Below are 19,591 nucleotides of genomic sequence, written 5' to 3'. Positions count from 1 at the left end.
TGATAATATTATCAGCATGCATTTTAAGTGCAAACTTTTGGAGTCATTCATTTAATTTTACTTTAGTTAAATTATTATTATCATGCATTTTCAGAGCTTTTAGGAGTGACTTTTTTGTATTTCTATTTTAGTATCATTATTATTATAAAGCATTTTAAGTTTACACTTCACGATTTAATACAAACAGACGTTGAACAAAAACTGAGCAGTTTGTGTAGGTACTACAGAGGGACTGGTAATACATTTCTTAATAATAATAATAATTCATCGTCAAAAAACTCCCTTAAATTATTCTCATCCCCCGCTGATTTGGTTAATCCCATAATATAAACCTCTATTAAACATATAACTCTCAATGAATCCAAGACAGGAAAAGAGTTAACTGATAAACTAGGTCATCACTACTTTAGAATAATGTTTTGTTTATGCTTTTGCTTTTAAACGGCCTACACTTTTTCGACTATAATATATCTCCCTGAGGCTGCAGGGTGGAGAGAGACTTGTATTGCAATTTTAATAAGCCCAACTCAGACAAAAAGCCCATCTATATGTTGCATGAGTTTTCAAACTCTCTCTCTGGTTTTGCTCCAGGACTGTGAGCACAGTGTGGTGCAGCTTTCTCGACCGGTGAGGATCAAAAAGACTCCGTTCAGATCACGTCAGTCCATGAGGAGCTCCATGATCAATAAAAGCATGGTGACCAACAAAAGCCCTAACACGACAAGCGAAGAGCCCTCAACTGAGACGACCAATGTCACACAAAACAACACAGAAGAACAACAGAGCGGCCCGGTTAACGGAAGCGTGTCTGAGTCTGAAGAAGATAAACAGGGTTCGTACAGATACTGTAAAATGAAAATCCCATGACTTTTCAAGAACTACTTTTTTTTTTTTTAATTTTCAAGGACTTTAATCAGAGATCTCAATTATGTCTTCTATTTCAAATTCTAAAAAAAGAGAAACAGATAAATAAAAATATACTAATAAAATTGGCAGAAATAAAGTGAAGAACATGCAAAGTATTACTACTAAAGAATTACAAAGTCTACTTCATTTTTACTATAGTAAAACCACGGTTAACTTTCTTAAGGGATTTGTATTTGTGTATACTTACTTTCTTTTTTCTGTTATGTTTTTAAAACTGTACTGCCCTAATGGTTTGATGTTATATACTGTGTTAAAAAAACTACTGTAAATCTGAAAAAAAAAAAGATTTGTGAAATCGTTCCAAAATCCTAATATGAAACCTGCACCGAAGTCCCGATCTGAATCAAATGATTCGCCTGCTACGTGCTACGAAGATTCAATCTAAAGCAAAAAATTTGCAAACCCTCTCCGAAGTTCCGATCTAAATCAAATGATTTGCGAACCTGCACCAAAGTCCCAATTTGAATTAAAAGATTCATGATTCATGATTCGCGCTACGAAGATCCAATCTAAAGCAAAAAATTTGCAAACCCTCTCCGAAGTTCCGATCTAAATCAAATGATTTGCAAACCTGCACCATAGTCCCAATTTGAATCAAAAGATTCACGATTCATGATTCGCGCTACGAAGATCCGATCTAAAGCAAAAGATTTGTGAACCCGCACTGAAGTTCCGATCTAAATCAAATGATTCGCAATCCACGCTACAAAGATCCGATCTAAAGCAAAAGATTTGTGAACCCTCTCCAAAGTTCCGATCTGAAACAAATGATTTGCAATCTGCACTACAAAGATCCGATCTAAAGCAAAAGATTCGCAAACCCACACCGAAGTCCCGTTCTGAATCAAATGGTGTGATCCATGCTCTGAAGTCCCGATCTGAATAATGACTCACAATCTGTGCTACGAAGTTCCGATCTAAAGCAAGATTCGCGAACCTGCTCTGAACTTCCGTTCTGAAACAAATCATTCGCAATCCACACTACAAAGATCCGATCTAAAGCAAAAGAATTGCAAACCCTCTCCGAAGTTTTGATCCGAATCAGATGAATGGCGATCCATGCTCTGAAGTCCCGATCTGAATAATGATTTGCGATCCGTACTACAAAGATCTGATCTAAATCAAAAGATTTGTGAACCCACACCGAAGTCCCTATCTGAATCAAATGATTCAAAATTCGCGCTATGAAGATCCGATCTAAAGTAAAAGAGTGGTGGGAGCGCTTCGAAACAGTAAATCATTTTGCGACTGATTCGGATTTTCAAAAACTTGTTTCACCCATTACTACATGCTTTTTAAAATCGATACAAGTGATGTTGAAATTCAAAAATGAATGGCTCTTTTAATTTGATATGGGTTTTGCTAGTGTTTTTGAACTGAGTAAAAAGATATGTGCTTATTGACAAAATTAAACACTTATTTAAATGCATTCCCTGCTGAAAAAAACAATAGAAACCACCAATTCTAATGGTTTCCATTACAAACCATTAACTTTAAACCATTAAAATATGGTTTCCTGTAGTGTGTTTTGGGACATATTCCATTAATATTTAGTGGTTTTAACAAGCCACCAATAGAAAGGAGACCAGTACAGTTTCCATTAAAAACAATACAATTCCCATTATAACCATTAAACCATTACAAATTCTATAATGATCTCTATTGTTTTTTTCAGCAGGGTTGTCTTACAATAATTCAAGCACGTTTTAAGTAACTCTTCAGGAATATTGAATATTGCTATTTTCAAGGGTTTTCCAAATTTGAAGGCAATTTCTAAAAGTCAAATTAAAGTACTTTAAGCATCTTGTATGAACTCCGTTTAAAGATAAACAGTAAGCAAAGCATGTGTACCTTTATTTTGTTAACACACAAACTTCTGATTTCATTTTTGTGTTAAATTCCCTAAACAGGTTCAGAATTCTGCTCAATCGGCAGATGCAAGGCTTTATACAGCTTTACGTCAGACAGAGAAGATGAGTTAAACATTAATGAAGGTAATATGCTAGTTCATCTTAATACATCATCCTGCAGCACCTGCTTTCTGTTGACTCTCCCTCTTCAATCTGCCAGGAGACGTACTGGATATCTTTCAGAAGGACGACACCGGCTGGTGGTTCGGCGAGCTGAGCGGACAGACAGGATATTTCCCGTCCACGTATGTGGAAGAGCTGCCTGTTTTGACTGAGATGAACTCATCTGAAGCTTAGCTTCAAAAGAACATGTGATGAAAAAGGTCACTGACTTCTAGGCCTCTAAATCACGATTCACTCCTCCTACAGGGGTTAAACACACTTCATGTGACTATTAGAAAAAGAATCATTCAAATGAATCATTTCAACTGACTCCACAGAACAATTCACTCACAGCTCATGTATTAAAGGATTAGTTCACTTCCAGAATAAAAAAATCCTGATAATTTACTCACCATTCAGTGTCATCCAATATGCTCATGTCTTTCTTCAGTCGAAAAGAGTTTTTGAGGAAAACATTCCAGGATTTTTCTCCATATAGTGGAGTTTAATGGGAGCCAACTGGTTTAAGGTCCAAACTGCAGTTTCAATGCAGCTTTAAACGATCCCAGCCGATGAATAAGGGTCTAGCAAAACCTTTGGTCATTTTCTAAAAAAATACAAAGTTATATATTTTTAACCACAGATGTGGAAGTATCGACCCAGTGTCTACAAAGCAAATGTGCAAAGAAGTCAAACGTCCTTTACAAAATAAGATAAAACCTACCCTACCTTTTCCATGGATATGCATATGCATCCCAGAGCTAGTGCAAGACATGCATTTGTGGCTAAAAAAGTATATACATTTTCATCTTTATTAGAAAATGAACAATCGTATCTCTAGATAAGACACTTATTCCTTGGCTGGGCCCTTTGAAGCTGCATTGAAACTACAATTTGGACCCATTGACATCCACTGTATGGAGAAAAATCATGGAATGCTTTCCTCAAAAAAAAAAAAAAAAAAAAAAAAAGTAATTTCTTTGCGACATACAGCATAAATGACTCTAAAGCAGAGCATAAATGTGTTTTGAAAAGTCCCATGTCTGGAAATTTTACGTCTTCTGTTTTTTCATGAAAACAATAAATTAAATCCACTATTATAACTTTATTGTGGAAAAATTAGATAATGCAATGCAAATGTTTTTTGTTTATTTTATGACTTTTTTTTATAAATGTTTGTTTAATGACAAATCAATGAATGTACAAAAAAATCAAACAATGAAACTTTTTCTTTATTAAGTAATTGCAGATAGTTAAGGTAAATAAAAGCTGAATACATGTGCTAATCATGTCTATAAATATGGTGTCTGGGTCTCTGACCATTTCAAATGCATCTGAAATGAAAAATCAGCTTTTGTTTGTCAGTCAGGCTGTCTTTGCGCCACCATGAAGTGCCACAAACTCTTTCCGGACGTTAGCGAGGAAGGCAGAAAAGTTGTTGGTCTCCTGCAGTCTGCGCTCTAGATGTGCCATTTTCTCCAGTGGAGGGTCACAGGACATGACTGAGGGGAAAATAAGATCATGTTATTCAGTACATTAGTTCTGTCAGTCATCATATCATATTGTTTAAAAGTTTGGGGTCAGTAAGTTTTTTTAAAGACATCAATAGTTTTACTTAGCAAAGATGCATTAAATTGATCATGATTTCTAATCATTCTGATGATTTCTAAAGGATCATGTGACACTGAAGACTGGAGTAATGATGCTGAAAATACAGCTCTGCATTACAGGAATAAAAGTAATTTTAAAATATATTCCAATAGAAAACAGATTGTTTAAATTGTATTAATTTTTAAATACTACTGTAATTTAATCAAATAAATGCAGCCTTGGTGAGAATGAGATGCTTCAAAAAGATCCAAGTTTAAGATTGTAGTTTTAGTTTTAAGCAATGATTCATTAAGCATTATCATTAAATAATAAAATTAATATTCATTTTAATCAGTATAAACATGCAATGTGAGTCTAATCGAATGATATCCAAGGTGTGATTTAACAGTACTTAATTCCAAGACAGTAAACAGATCAAAAAATGAGTATTTACTGTGGTAAACGCCCTCTGCATCGAGTTGTAGGAGGAACGTATGGACCATGTCTGGATCTTTACGACTGATGTTCCTGAAGACAAACTGCAGCTTCTCACCTTAAAATAAACAAAGATATTGATGATACACAAGCAAACCTTATATCAAGCTTGAGACCACTAGTAAAAATGCTGGTTTTAAATTGTATAATCAACAACTTACATAATCAGCAACAACAATTTAAGTAAATGAGTAAGTTTTTTGAACATTAAGTTTTTAAGGTGTTTTAAGAAGTCTCTTCTGTTCACCAAGCCTGCATTTACTCTATACAAAACACAGCAAAATCAGTAATATTCTAAAACATTTCTTATTTAAAATAACTGCTTTTAATTATAATATATTTTAAAATGTCATTTATTCCTGTGATGCAAATCTATATTTTAGCATCATTGCTCTGATTACTAGTGTCACAAGATCCTTCAGAAATCATTCTAATAGTCTGATTTGCCGTTCAAGAAATATTTTTTATTATTATTAGCAATATTCAAAACAGTTTGGGATAATTTTTTTTTTTTCCAGAATTCTTTGATGAATAGAAATATCCAAAGATCAGGATAAATATTAAAATAAAAGCTTTTGTAACATTATACACTACACCAATCAAAAATTCTATTGTTTACTTTTTGGGAAAGAAATTATAGAAATTAATACTTTTATTTATCAAGCAGCAAATCAGAATATTAGAATGATTTCTGAAGGATCATGTGACTGGAGTAATGATGCTATAAATTCTGCTTTGAAATCACAGGAATAAATTACATTTTAAAATATATTAAAATAGAAAACAGTTATTTTAAATAGTAAAAATATTTCAGAATTGTACTGTTTTTTTCTGTACTTTGGATCAAATAACTGCAGACTTGGTGAGCAGAAGAGACAAAGAAAAAATCATTCAAAATCTTTTGACTGGTATTGTACATTTGAATACTGACTTAGAAATAGAGACAAATCATTTTCAAAATCCTAACATTTTATTAATTTCAAGGTTAAAATTAAAGAAAGTTTTGACTGAGATGAACTCATCTGAAGCTTAGCTTCAAAAGAACATGTGATGAAAAAGGTCACTGACTTCTAGGCCTCTAAATCACGATTCACTCCTCCTACAGGGGTTAAACACACTTCATGTGACTATTAGAAAAAGAATCATTCAAATGAATCATTTCAACTGACTCTACAGAACAATTCACTCACAGCTCATGTATTAAAGGATTAGTTCACTTCCAGAATAAAAAAACTGCTGATAATTTACTCACCATTCAGTGTCATCCAATATGCTCATGTCTTTCTTCAGTCGAAAAGAAATTAAGGTTTTTGAGGAAAACATTCCAGGATTTTTCTCCATATAGTGGAGTTCAATGGGAGCCAACTGGTTTAAGGTAAAAACTGCAGTTTCAATGCAGCTTTAAACGGCTCTACACGATCCCAGCCGATGAATAAGGGTCTAGCAAAACCTTTGGTCATTTTCTAAAAAAATACAAAGTTATATATTTTTAACCACAGATGTGGAAGTATCGACCCAGTGTCTACAAAGCAAATGTGCAAAGAAGTCAAACGTCCTTTACAAAATAAGATAAAACCTACCCTACCTTTTCCATGGATATGCATATGTATCCCAGAGCTAGTGCAAGACATGCATTTGTGGCTAAAAAAGTATATACATTTTCATCTTTATTAGAAAATGAACAATCGTATCTCTAGATAAGACACTTATTCCTTGGCTGGGCCCTTTGAAGCTGCATTGAAACTACAATTTGGACCCATTGACATCCACTGTATGGAGAAAAATCATGGAATGCTTTCCTCAAAAAAAAAAAAAAAAAGTAATTTCTTTGCGACATACAGCATAAATGACTCTAAAGCAGAGCATAAATGTATTTTGAAAAGTCCCATGTCTGGAAATTTTACGTCTTCTGTTTTTTCATGAAATCAATAAATTAAATCCATTATTATAACTTTATTGTGGAAAAATTAGATAATGCATAGTTTTTTGTTTATTTTATGACTTAATAAAATTGTTTGTTTAATTACAAATCAATGAATGTACAAAAAAATCAAACAATGAAACTTTTTCTTTATTAAGTAATTGCAGATAGTTAAGGTAAATAAAAGCTGAATACATGTGCTAATCATGTCTATAAATAAGGTGTCTGGGTCTCTGACCATTTCAAATGCATCTGAAATGAAAAATCAGCTTTTGTTTGTCAGTCAGGCTGTCTTTGCGCCACCATGAAGTGCCACAAACTCTTTCCGGACGTTAGCGAGGAAGGCAGAAAAGTTGTTGGTCTCCTGCAGTCTGCGCTCTAGATGTGCCATTTTCTCCAGTGGAGGGTCACAGGACATGACTGAGGGGAAAATAAGATCATGTTATTCAGTACATTAGTTCTGTCAGTCATCATATCATATTGTTTAAAAGTTTGGGGTCAGTAAGTTTTTTTAAAGACATCAATAGTTTTACTTAGCAAAGATGCATTAAATTGATCATGATTTCTAATCATTCTGATGATTTCTAAAGGATCATGTGACACTGAAGACTGGAGTAATGATGCTGAAAATACAGCTCTGCATTACAGGAATAAAAGTAATTTTAAAATATATTCCAATAGAAAACAGATTGTTTAAATTGTATTAATTTTTAAATACTACTGTAATTTAATCAAATAAATGCAGCCTTGGTGAGAATGAGATGCTTCAAAATGATTCAAGTTTAAGATTGTAGTTTTAAGCAATGATTCATTAAGCATTATCATTAAATAATAAAATTAATATTCATTTTAATCAGTATAAACATGCAATGTGAGTCTAATCGAATGATATCCAAGGTGTGATTTAACAGTACTTAATTCCAAGACAGTAAACAGATCAAAAAATGAGTATTTACTGTGGTAAACTCCCTCTGCATCGAGTTGTAGGAGGAACGTATGGACCATGTCTGGATCTTTACGACTGATGTTCCTGAAGACAAACTGCAGTTTCTCACCTTAAAATAAACAAAGATATTGATGATACACAAGCAAACCTTATATCAAGCTTGAGACCACTAGTAAAAATGCTGGTTTTAAATTGTATAATCAACAACTTACATAATCAGCAACAACAATTTAAGTAAATGAGTAAGTTTTTTGAACATTAAGTTTTTAAGGTGTTTTAAGAATCTCTTCTTTTCACCAAGCCTGCATTTACTCTATACAAAACACAGCAAAATCAGTAATATTCTAAAACATTTCTTATTTAAAATAACTGCTTTTAATTATAATATATTTAAAAATGTCATTTATTCCTGTGATGCAAATCTATATTTTAGCATCATTGCTCTGATTACTAGTGTCACAAGATCCTTCAGAAATCATTCTAATATTCTGATTTGCCGTTCAAGAAATATTTTTTATTATTATTATTAGCAATATTCAAAACAGTTTGGGATAATTTTTTTTTTTTCCAGAATTCTTTGATGAATAGAAATATCCAAAGATCAGGATAAATATTAAAATAAAAGCTTTTGTAACATTATACACTACACCAATCAAAAATTCTATTGTTTACTTTTTGGGAAAGAAATTATAGAAATTAATACTTTTATTTATCAAGCAGCAAATCAGAATATTAGAATGATTTCTGAAGGATCATGTGACTGGAGTAATGATGCTATAAATTCTGCTTTGAAATCACAGGAATAAATTACATTTTAAAATATATTAAAATAGAAAACAGTTATTTTAAATAGTAAAAATATTTCAGAATTGTACTGTTTTTTTCTGCACTTTGGATCAAATTATTGCAGGCTTGGTGAGCAGAAGAGACGGAAAAAATGAGGGGTGGAAAAAAAATCATTCAAAATCTTTTGACTGGTATTGTACATTTGAATACTGACTTAGAAACAGAGACAAATCATTTGCAAAATCCTAACATTTTATTAATTTCAAGGTTAAAATGAAAGAAAATCGCAGATTCTATTCTAATGCACAACGAAAGGGGGAAAAAACTTCATACTTCAGCTATACTGTATGTTGTAGTTTACCTTGGATTTTTCTGATCTCAAGACTGAGGTGCTTCTGAAAGATGTCTTTACATTTGTTCAGCTTCTTCAGTCTGTCCTTGTTGGCTTTATTTTGTGACTGAATCACTATAAAAATGTATAAAAGAAACATTAGTGACATCAGGTTGAATAGAAAATAAACCAATAACCATTGTGTCTGTGAAATAAAGGGTTCATATTACAAAATTAAAGAAAAAATATAAATAAACAGAACTCATCCTATTTTTTTACTGGACATGCAGCACTTCATTCAAGCTATTTATAGTAAATGATTCACAAAGTGTTCATAAATCCCTCATCTGTAACAGATAGCTCATTTTAAGTTTAGTTCATTACACATTAACAAAGCTGCATAAGAGGACAGAAAAGACTACACACATTCCCTGTTTTTGGCTTGATCCTTCTTGAGCTTCTGAATTCTCTGGAATAGGAGCGCTTTGTGATGCTCTTTGTCTTCAATCTCCGATACGACCTCAAGATTTTCAACGCTCTTCTCTTTCAGTAAAGATGTTTTCTCTTTCAAATCTAATGTAAAAAAGGAAATATCATGGTAGTCATTCAACTGAAAAAGCCAGACAACACACAATCTTAGATTGCTGTTATTACAAATGTTACATAAGTGTGCCAATCAACTTCTTACCTTCTTTGTATGTTTGTATCATCTCAAACATGGTTTCATCCTCCTTGCATTTCTTAGAACAAGTATCTAGTTAGAAATAAAGAAAGAACGATTCATAAATTCATTCGTTCCTGGGCAACTTGAAATATTCACACACATTTTTCTTGCAATACAAAATAAGAAGCTATGAAAGCTGGTGTCCAACATGGGATACAAAGATAAAGTTACTTGGGATCTTTTTATGAGCTAATTCAGATAATTAATTATGATAATTCAGACTTTTTTTCCGCACAATTCTGAGTTTATATCTATTTTTTTAATGACAGGAACAACTTGTATTTTAATGTATATTAAAATAGAAACCACTATTTTATATTGTAATAACATTTTGCAATATTTTTCTGCATTTTTTAACAAAGAAATGCAGCCTTGATGAGCATAAGAGACTTCTTTGAGAAACATCACAAGTCTTACTGATTTACAAATTTTTGCATGGCAGTGTAAACTCAAGAGAAAATAACTTGCAATTCTGGGTTCATATCTCACAATAAAAAAAAAAAAATCTGAATTGAGAAATTGCAAGTACCTTTTTATTTATTTATTTTTTAAATCCTGCAGCAGAAATAAAGCTCCAATATTATGACGCACTTTATATTTGGCTATTACATTTCTGTGGATCAGTTTAAATAGTCCGTACAAATTAATTGTTTCAGAACTATAATTCAATCAATTTAAAATATATAAATAAAAACAAATTCAGAGCAACTACAAACATTTCAAATTAAATACAAAAACATTATATTTTTTTCTCACAATTTAACCAAGCCTTTTTTTAAATACAGAAGGACTGTAATGAGAGATCATTAACTTTACGCATCCTGCTTTACTTTTCATCCCCCAAATAGTCTTTTTAAAAAATTTTCTCGCAATTCTGAGTTTATACTTTTAAAGTGAAAGTTGTCCTTCCATAGCAAAAAATTAATAATAATAATAAAAAGGCAAGATGTAAACACTGGGAAAACAAGAATTGTGAAATATAACCTTGCAATTCTGAATTAAAACAAAAAAAGCTAGAAAAGCTTGTTTCCAACAGGGGATAAAAAAAAACAACAAAAAAAAACAAAGGTAACTGGCCCTTTTTAATCTTTTTTTTATTTATTAATTCATACTTTTTTCCTTGCAATTACGAGTTTACACCAGAATTTTCAGAATTATCAGACAATTCAGAACTTTATTCCATAGCAAAAAAAAGAAAAAAAAATCTTAATATTGAGAAAACTGCCTTTAAATTTGTCCAAATGAAATACTTAGCCATGCATATTACTAATCAAAATTTAGTTTTGATATATTTACAGTAGTAAATTTACAAAATATTCATGGAACATGATCTTTACTTAATATCCTAATGATTTTTGGCATAATAAAAATTGCTACAAATATACCTGTGTTATGTCAGACTGGTTTTACAGTCCAGGGTGACAAATAGTGTTTTTAAAATGTATATTAACAATGACACTTGCACATTTAAATCAAATCCTGATGAAACATTGTGCATCTCTCACCCAAGACGGACTTCATGTACTGCCTGTGTTCCTGACAGAGCTGTGCCACCCTGTCATTGAGCTCTTCTCCCAAAGCCTGATCCAGCAGTTTGCTCCTCATCTCCTCCAATCTGCGGTTGAACTGCTCCACAGCATTATAGTCTCTGATAGATGCCATACTGAGCTGCAAAATCATACAAACAACACAATGACAGTTACTACACTACACTCAGGGTTTGGTTACTTCAAATTACTACACATTATCTACTCTACAACAATATAATAATACCTAGCAATACATATATTAATGTCGTTGATATAATAACAGTCATAATCGAGTTTAGCAGACAACCAACATAGAGTTGTTGCTGTCATATTGTTAGCGTGATATATCAACCTCTTTTTTCCAATTCTAGGTACTGAAACCTAGATAATGTTGGTTAAAAACTCTTTTAACAGTCGCAAACAACATTTAAATCGCTTACCCGGTTTATGGAGTGAATATAAACGCCAATTTATTTTTGTTGTTTTCAAAAATCCGCGCCCGGAACGTCAGCAGTTACACCGGAAGTAGCGTCAGATAAACGCGTCGACACAACTACAAAATACCGGCATGAAATTCCCTTTTGCTCAATGTCAATCTGTTCATTGCATTCAAAAAATTGTTTAGGGTTCCGAAGTATGCATTTTATATTTTTTTTTCTCTCAAAGTATTTTTGGTTATATTCTTGATGTGCGGTCGTTTAGTAGTTTGTTATTGTTCCTGCAGCGGTGCTTCTAATGCTGCGCCATCTGCTGTCAAAACTGACAAAACAAAGTTTTATTTCACATCAGGAAAAAAATACGTGTTTAGGACCAGTTCTGTCTTTTTTGACAACATTTTTCAGAAGTATAAGGAAGTATAATTTAATGCTTGGCTTATTTTGCATTTGTTTTCACACATTTGTGCACTAATTTTTTGTTCCGTTGATTACTAGCAGTGAAATTTGCCATAAAACTAGAAGGCATGGAGTATCAACGTGTGTTTACGACGCCTCCTTCTGGTGGACAGAGGAGTGTGTTGAACACAAATGAGGTTATAGAAGATAAATGAATATATAGGCCATTCTACAGAACTGGTTCAAGGTCAGAATTGGAAACGTCTTAAAACAAATGTGTTTTTAAAATTCTGTATTTATGTAAATTGTATAAAATCCAAGGTACACATTTCTAGTCCTTCTCTCCAAGAATTTGTCCCTGTCGAAACACAGTAATATATAATTTAATAACAAGGGTTACATTACCTATTAAGATTTTGCTTACATCTTCCAATATTTTTTTCCTATAAAACGTTTTCAGAGGTAAATCAAATGATCCACAAATGATCCACAGCTGTTTTTTCTTTAGTGACAGTTGTTCATGAGTCCTTTGTTAGTTAAACTGGTCGCTGTTCTTCAGAAAAATCCTTCATGTCCCATAAATTCTTTGGTTTTCCAGCATTTTGTGTATTTGAACCTTCTCCAACAATGAGTGTATGATATTGAGATCCATCTTTTCACACTGAGGACAACTGAGGGACTCATATGCAACTATTACAGAAGGTTCAAATGCTATGATGCTCCAGATGGAAAAAATGCATTAAGCACTGGGGGTGAAAACTTTTGAACAGAATGGAGAGATGTGAACACTTTTCTTAATTTCGCCTAAATATCATATTTTTTCATTTAGTACTGCCCTTCAGGAGCTACAACAGATAGTTACATGTTTTCCAGAAGACAAATTAAGTTAAATTTTCACCCCCCTTAATACATTGTTTTTTCTTCAGGAAGCATCAGTGAGTGTTTGAACCTTTTGTAATAGTTGCATATGAGTCCCTCAGTTGTCCTTAGTGTGAAAAGATGGGTCTCAAAATCATACAGTCATTGTTTGAAAGGGTTCAAATACACAAAAATACTGAAAAACCAAAGAATTTGTTGGACCTGAAGGATTTTTCTGAAGAACAGCAGGCAGTTTAACTGTTCAGGACAAACAAGAGACTCATGAACAGCTATCACTGAACAAAAAAACACAGCTGTGGATCATTCAGGTAACAACACAGTATTGAAAACCAAGCGTATGTAAACTTTTAAACAGGGTCGTCTTCTTTCTCTCTTGGCTTGCTCCCTTCAATCAGGGGTCACCACAACGGAGTAATCCGCACCGCCTAATTTGGCACGTTTTACGCTGGATGCCCAGGGTAAGTTTTTATAAATTCAACTATTATTTTCTCTTGTGGACTATATGTAAACATCTTTTATGTGAAATATCTTATTCAGGTCAGTACTAAATAAACAATAACATGCATTTTGTATGATCCCTCTTATTTTGGTAAAATAATTAACATTTAGCAGATTTTGTCTAATCTAATATGTATTGTTTTATAGATACCCTGTTGATGTTGAAAAAAGCTAACTCAAGACTAGCCTGGTCACAATGATCTGTGGGCCAGGTTTAGAGTGATTTAAGCAGTTTTGAGCAGGACAGGCTTGGGAAACTAACCGGTTGACTGCATAAACCAGCTGAACACCAACTTGCAAGACCAACAAACCTTTATAAGCTGGTCAAAGCTGTTTTCTTTCAGAAAGGTAATATCAAACATTTTAAGTTGATATTTCCAATACTTTTATTTTGAAAAAAAAAAAAAAAAAAATCCCTTTACAACCACTTTAGGCCTGTGAATCAAATAAACTACTAAGAAGAAACATAGTAGCATAATTTTTTGCTAAGCTAACCGAGCACAATTTAGGTAAAGGTAATAATCTTTTTTTTTTTTTTACTTAAAGACAAATGTCATCCTTAACCACAAAACCATAAGTCTAAATTTTTCGAAAAGCTTTCCAATAATGTATGGTTTATTAAGATACAACTATTTGAAAACCTGGAAACTGAGGGTGCAAAAGAATGAAAATGTCCTAGAAATAGAAAATCGCTTGAAAAGTTGTCCAAATGAAGTTCTTAGCAATGCATATTACTAATTTTAATATTTATGGCAGGAAATTTACAAAATATCTTCATGGCACATGATCTTTACTTAATCTCCTAATGATTTTCGGCATAAAAGAAAAATCGATAATTTTGACTCATACAATGTATTTTTGGCTATTGCTACAAATATACCTGTGCTACTTAAGACTGGTTTTGTGGTCCAGGGTCACAAATACGTTTAAATGACATACAGTTTTTAATATGTACAAATTGTTGATCTGTAACATGAGTGACAATAAGTGAGCCATGACCTCCGGAAATTGCACTATGCTAAACAATGACTGAGCATAAAGCTATCAGTGATTTTGAACATGTTATCAGTCCTGTACTATTGACATAGTTCAAGGACAAATATCTTCAGCGAAGTCGAATCTCAGCAACCTTTCAGTAGATATCAAATGTATGCATGTCACACATTTTTAATAGGGCTGGGACACGATTAATCGCGATTAATCGCATCCAAAATAAAAGTTTATGTTAACATACTAAATGTGTGTTTACTGTGTATATTTATTATGTATATATAAATACACACACAAACATGTATATTAAAGTAAACTGAAAATAAAAATTAAATTAAAATAAATAAAATATTTATAATTCTATATATAATCTAAATTAAATACAAATATAACTATCCACACATATAAGTATTTTTTAAAGGCTATACATGTATGTGTGTGTATTTATATATACATAATAAATATACACAGTAAACACACATTTAGTATGTTAACATAAACTTTTATTTTGGATGCGATTAATTGCGATTAATCGTGTCCCAGCCCTAATTTTTAATAGATTACATTTTGATTCAGTTTATTGAAAACAAAACAAAGGTCATCCAGGCTGACTAAGCACACCTGAGCTGACTTAAGCACAATGAAAACATACAGGATATTGTCAGGACATAATAAACATATACTTATCAATAAATACATATCAATAAAAAAACACCTCAACAATCGTTAATTAATTTCATTACCAAATGTAATGAGTTGTGATCTGTTTGAGCAGCCCGACTTGGCCAGACAAACCAATGGTTGCTCAAGTAATAGCATGAGATTGAGGTGGGACTACCAGCTATCTAGTTTTTAACTAATAGGGGCCCCTGTGGTGACAAGTTTGTAGTATGCTGCTTTCCTGGCCATGAGCTCCTCGTGGGTCCCTTTCTCGATGACCACTCCCTGTGACATCACAGCGATAGTGTCAGCAGACTGAATGGTGGAAAGCCTGTGAGCAATGACGATGCATGTGCGTCCCTGACGGGCCTCATCCAGCGCAGCCTGAACAACCTGAAGATTGAAAATCAAAGACAGTTTGTGCATTAAAAAGTATTTGAAAATACAGATAATCAGTGCTGAGTAGATTTAAAAATTGTATTCCATGCTTGAATACAAATTACATAAAAATTGTAGTTAGTAATGTAACCTATTACATTAAACATTTATGCAATATAATCTTACTTTTGGATTACTTTTAGATTACTTTTAACCTACAATTACTTTTACATTACCTTTGACCACCTAATATTACTCTTACCTTTAACCACCTAATATTACTATTACTTTTAAATTACTATAACCTTCTAAAATGGCTTTTAGATTACTTTTAACCTCCTAAAATTGCTCTTAGATTAATTTTAGGTAATATAATCCAACTACTTTTTAAAATTACGTTTAGATTTCTTTGCCCTCCTAAAATTAAATTTACGTAATATAATCTGACTACTTTTTAAAATATTTTAAGATGACTTTTAACCACTTACAATTATTCCTACAGTTACTCTTAGATTCATTTTAGGTAATATAATCAAACTACTCTTCGATTACTTTTAGATTACTTTTAATGTCCTTCGATTACTTGTAAATTACTTTTAACCTCCTAAAATTACTCTTAGATTAATTTTAGGTAATATAATCCAACTACTTTTTAAAATTACTTTTAGATTCCTTTGCCCTCCTAAAATTACTCAGATTGAATTCACGTAATATAATCTGACTACTTTTTAAAATATTTTTAGATGACATTTAACCACTTACAATTATTTTGAGATTACTTTTAACCTCCTACAGTTACTCTTAGATTAATTTTAGGTAATATAATCAAACTACTCTTCGATTACTTTTAGATTACTTTTAATGTCCTTCGATTACTTTCAAATTACTTTTAACCTCCTAAGATTACTCTTAGATTAGTTTTAGGTAATACAATCAAATTACTTTTATGATTGCTTATGATTATTTTTAGATGTACACTGCTTATGATTCATTTTAGATTACTTTTAACTTCCTAAAACTACTCTTTGATTATTTTTAGATTACTTTTAACATCATATGATTCCTTTTAGATTAATTTTAACCTCCTAAAATTACACTTTTATGTAATATAATCAAACTATTTATGGATTACTGTTGGATTACTTTTAACCACCCACAATTATTTTTAGATTACTTTTAACTTCCTAAAACTACTCAGATTAATTTTAGGATAATATAATCAAACTACTATTTTGATTAATTTTAGATTACTTTTAACCTCCTAAGATTACTCTTAGATTAATTTTAGTTAATAGAATCAAACCACTCTTTGATTACTTTTAGATTACTTTTAACATCCCACCATTACTTTCTAATGACTTTTAACCTCCTAAAATTACTGTTAGATTACTTTTAACCACCTACAATTATTTTTAGATTACCTTTACCTTCCTAAAACTACAAAAAAATTGAGTTAAATAAAAACTTGTATCATACTGATTTTTTACTCAATTTTTTATCAACAACATGAAGAGCATTAAACATTACATTATGTCAGGGTTTGTCTATTTGTGAAGGAAGTTCGTAAATGATTAAAAAGGTAATAATTAATTGAAACCTTAAAAAATGTGAAAATAAAATATACAAAATATATAAAATATATAATGATTTAAAACTAAAATTCAAAAAATCTCGCTGTGTGTGCACTTTCACAAAATTGGAAGATTATCATATTAGAACTAGGCATTTTGAGAAAAGAAAATTTAAATGATCAAAAAAAAATAGGGAAAAATCAATTAATTATGAATAACTTGCCTTTTTTGTAAATACTAAGTAATCAAGTAATCAATAAAAAGTAACTGTATACTATAATCTAATTACAAGTGCTACATTTTTAGAATCTGATTACATAATTCAGATTACATATAATCAGTTATTACTCAGCACTGAAGACAATATTACTAAATGTTACAAACTACCCTTTGATTATTTTAGATTACTTTTAACCTCCTAAGATTTCTACAAGTGTTACATTTTTAGAATCTGATTACATAATTCAGATTACATATAATCAGTTATTACTCAGCACTGAAGACAATATTACTAAATGTTACAAACTACCCTTTGATTATTTTAGATTACTTTTAACCTCCTAAGATTTCTACAAGTGTTACATTTTTAGAATCTGATTACATAATTCAGATTACATATAATCAGTTATTACTCAGCACTGAAGACAATATTGAGAATCTGTCAAATTTGTCTGGTGCAAAATTACAGTCAGACTATAAATAAGTGCATTCACACACTGATGCTCTTTTACCTTCTCACTCTCAGTATCAAGTGCAGACGTAGCCTCATCCAGCAGCAGGATTTTTGGGTTTCTGACGATGGCCCTTGCGATTGCTATGCGCTGTTTCTGTCCACGGGACAGCTGAGAGCCTTGAGCACCGACCTGAGTTTCATATTTCTGAAAAACACCACAATATTCAGAAAAATCTGTTTATGGAACATTTTATTAAACCTTTAGACAAAAGAAAATAACTTACATCAGGTAACGTCATCACAAAATCGTGCAGATAGGCCTTCTTAGCAGCCTCTATAATCTCCTCCATGCTCACGGTACGAGAATTATCACCATACTGGATATTCTCTGCAATACTGCAGTCGAACAGCACCGGCTCCTGAGATACGATGCCAATCTGAGACCTCAGGAAGGGGACGCTGATGCTCGCAGATGGACGTCCATCAATCAGCTAGGGCAAAAAGAAAAAGTCATGGTTTGTTTGTCACAATCAAGGATTTTGCAATCCTTCCTCATCTTGTGAATTGAAATATGTTAATAGGGTCTAGTAGTTGCAGTTCTTTGTGTGTTTTTAGAAAAATGGCGTGATTATTTTAAACGAGATTTTACATTTTTTACTCCTTCATTGTGAATCTTTTAAAATATATGTTGTAATAATTCTTGCAACAAAGCAGTGGCTTCAGTTTTAAGCAATTTCAGAGCAAATTAGAGAACTACTCTTTGATTACTTTTAGATTACTTTTAACATCCTACGATTACTTTCAAATTACCTTTAACCTCCTAAGATTACTCTTAGATTAGTTTTTAGGCAATATAAGCCAACTACTTTATTACTTTTGGATTACTTTTAATTACTCTTAGATTAGTTTTAGCTAATATAATCCAACTATTTATGGATTACTGTTAGATTACTTTTAACCGCCTATGATTATTCTTAGATTACTTTTAATTTACTAAAACTACTCTTAGATTAGATTTTGGTAATATAATCTATCTAATTTATTACTTTTGGATTACTTTTAACCTCCTAAAATTACTCTTAGTTTAATTTTAATCTAATCTATTTATAGATTACTGTTAGATTACTTTTATCCACCCACAATTATTTTTAGATTACTTTTAACTTCCTAAAACTACTGAGATTAGTTTTAGCTAATATAATCCAACTACTCTTTGATTACTTTTAGATTACTTTTAACTTCCCAAGATTACTTTTAGATTAATTTTAGGTAATATAATCCAACTACTTTTTGATTACTTTTAGATTACTTTTAACCTTCTGTGATTACTTTTAAAGGGCATGTGATGTAAAGCTCAAATCTAATTGGATGGCTCGTTTCATCCCAGGGTGACGGGGAAAAAAGCTTCCGTTTTAAAGGAACACTCCACTTTTTTTGGAAATAGGCTCATTCTCCAACTGCCCCCGAGTTAATAAGTTGATTTTTACCATTTTGAAATCCATTCAGCCGTTCTCCTGTTCTGGCGGTATCACTTTTAGCATAGCTTAGCATAGATCATTGAATCCTATTAGACCAATAGCATCGCGTTCAAAAATGACCAACGAGTTTCCATATTTGTTGTATTTAAAACTTGACTCTTCTGTAGTTATATCGTGTACTAAGACCGGTGGAAATGCAAACCTGCGAGTTTCTAGGCTGATAAGATTAGGAACTACACTCCCATTCCGGCGTAATAGTCAAGGAAGTTTGCTGCCGTAATATGGCCGAAGCAGGCGGAGTATTATCAGAAATTAGTTCCCAGCTAGTTTAGCATTTGCACATGTGCTGCGTGGTATTACTGCTCCTGCT

The 19,591-nt window shown here is 32.0% G+C and overlaps 3 protein-coding genes across 3 annotated transcripts in view; 1 reads left to right on the top strand and 2 right to left on the bottom strand.

The window, feature by feature from the left end:
- The window catches only part of LOC141340209 (STE20/SPS1-related proline-alanine-rich protein kinase-like), a 45,754-nt gene extending 41,516 nt beyond the window's left edge, over positions 1 to 4,238 (top strand). Inside the window, exons 12-14 of the mRNA XM_073845134.1 lie at positions 592 to 832; positions 2,838 to 2,921; positions 2,998 to 4,238. Of these exons, the coding sequence (XP_073701235.1) occupies positions 592 to 832; positions 2,838 to 2,921; positions 2,998 to 3,134 (462 nt within the window). The 3' untranslated portion in view covers positions 3,135 to 4,238. The remainder of the gene's footprint in view (positions 1 to 591; positions 833 to 2,837; positions 2,922 to 2,997) is intronic.
- A 2,836-nt stretch (positions 4,239 to 7,074) lies between these two features.
- Positions 7,075 to 11,775, bottom strand: spc25 (SPC25 component of NDC80 kinetochore complex). The gene is made up of 7 exons (XM_073846383.1): positions 11,702 to 11,775; positions 11,238 to 11,400; positions 9,697 to 9,762; positions 9,435 to 9,581; positions 9,039 to 9,143; positions 7,902 to 8,000; positions 7,075 to 7,365 (listed from the first exon to the last, which is right to left on the bottom strand). Exons 2-7 carry the CDS (start codon positions 11,392 to 11,394, stop codon positions 7,229 to 7,231), a joined length of 711 nt encoding a protein of 236 aa, XP_073702484.1. The 5' UTR covers positions 11,395 to 11,400; positions 11,702 to 11,775; the 3' UTR covers positions 7,075 to 7,228.
- Positions 11,776 to 14,421: 2,646 nt separating this feature from the next.
- Positions 14,422 to 19,591, bottom strand: part of LOC141340262 (bile salt export pump-like) — a 37,410-nt gene continuing 32,240 nt past the window's right edge. The window contains exons 27-29 of the mRNA XM_073845183.1: positions 18,028 to 18,234; positions 17,802 to 17,948; positions 14,422 to 15,514 (exon numbers count right to left, since the gene is read on the bottom strand). Coding sequence (XP_073701284.1) covers positions 15,314 to 15,514; positions 17,802 to 17,948; positions 18,028 to 18,234 — 555 coding nt within the window. The 3' untranslated portion in view covers positions 14,422 to 15,313. The remainder of the gene's footprint in view (positions 15,515 to 17,801; positions 17,949 to 18,027; positions 18,235 to 19,591) is intronic.

This window comes from Garra rufa, chromosome 8 (genome assembly GCF_049309525.1).
Source record: "Garra rufa chromosome 8, GarRuf1.0, whole genome shotgun sequence".
NCBI lineage: Eukaryota > Metazoa > Chordata > Actinopteri > Cypriniformes > Cyprinidae > Garra > Garra rufa.
Note: the sequence above shows the minus strand (reverse complement) of the source record. Positions and strands in the feature narration are given on the sequence as shown.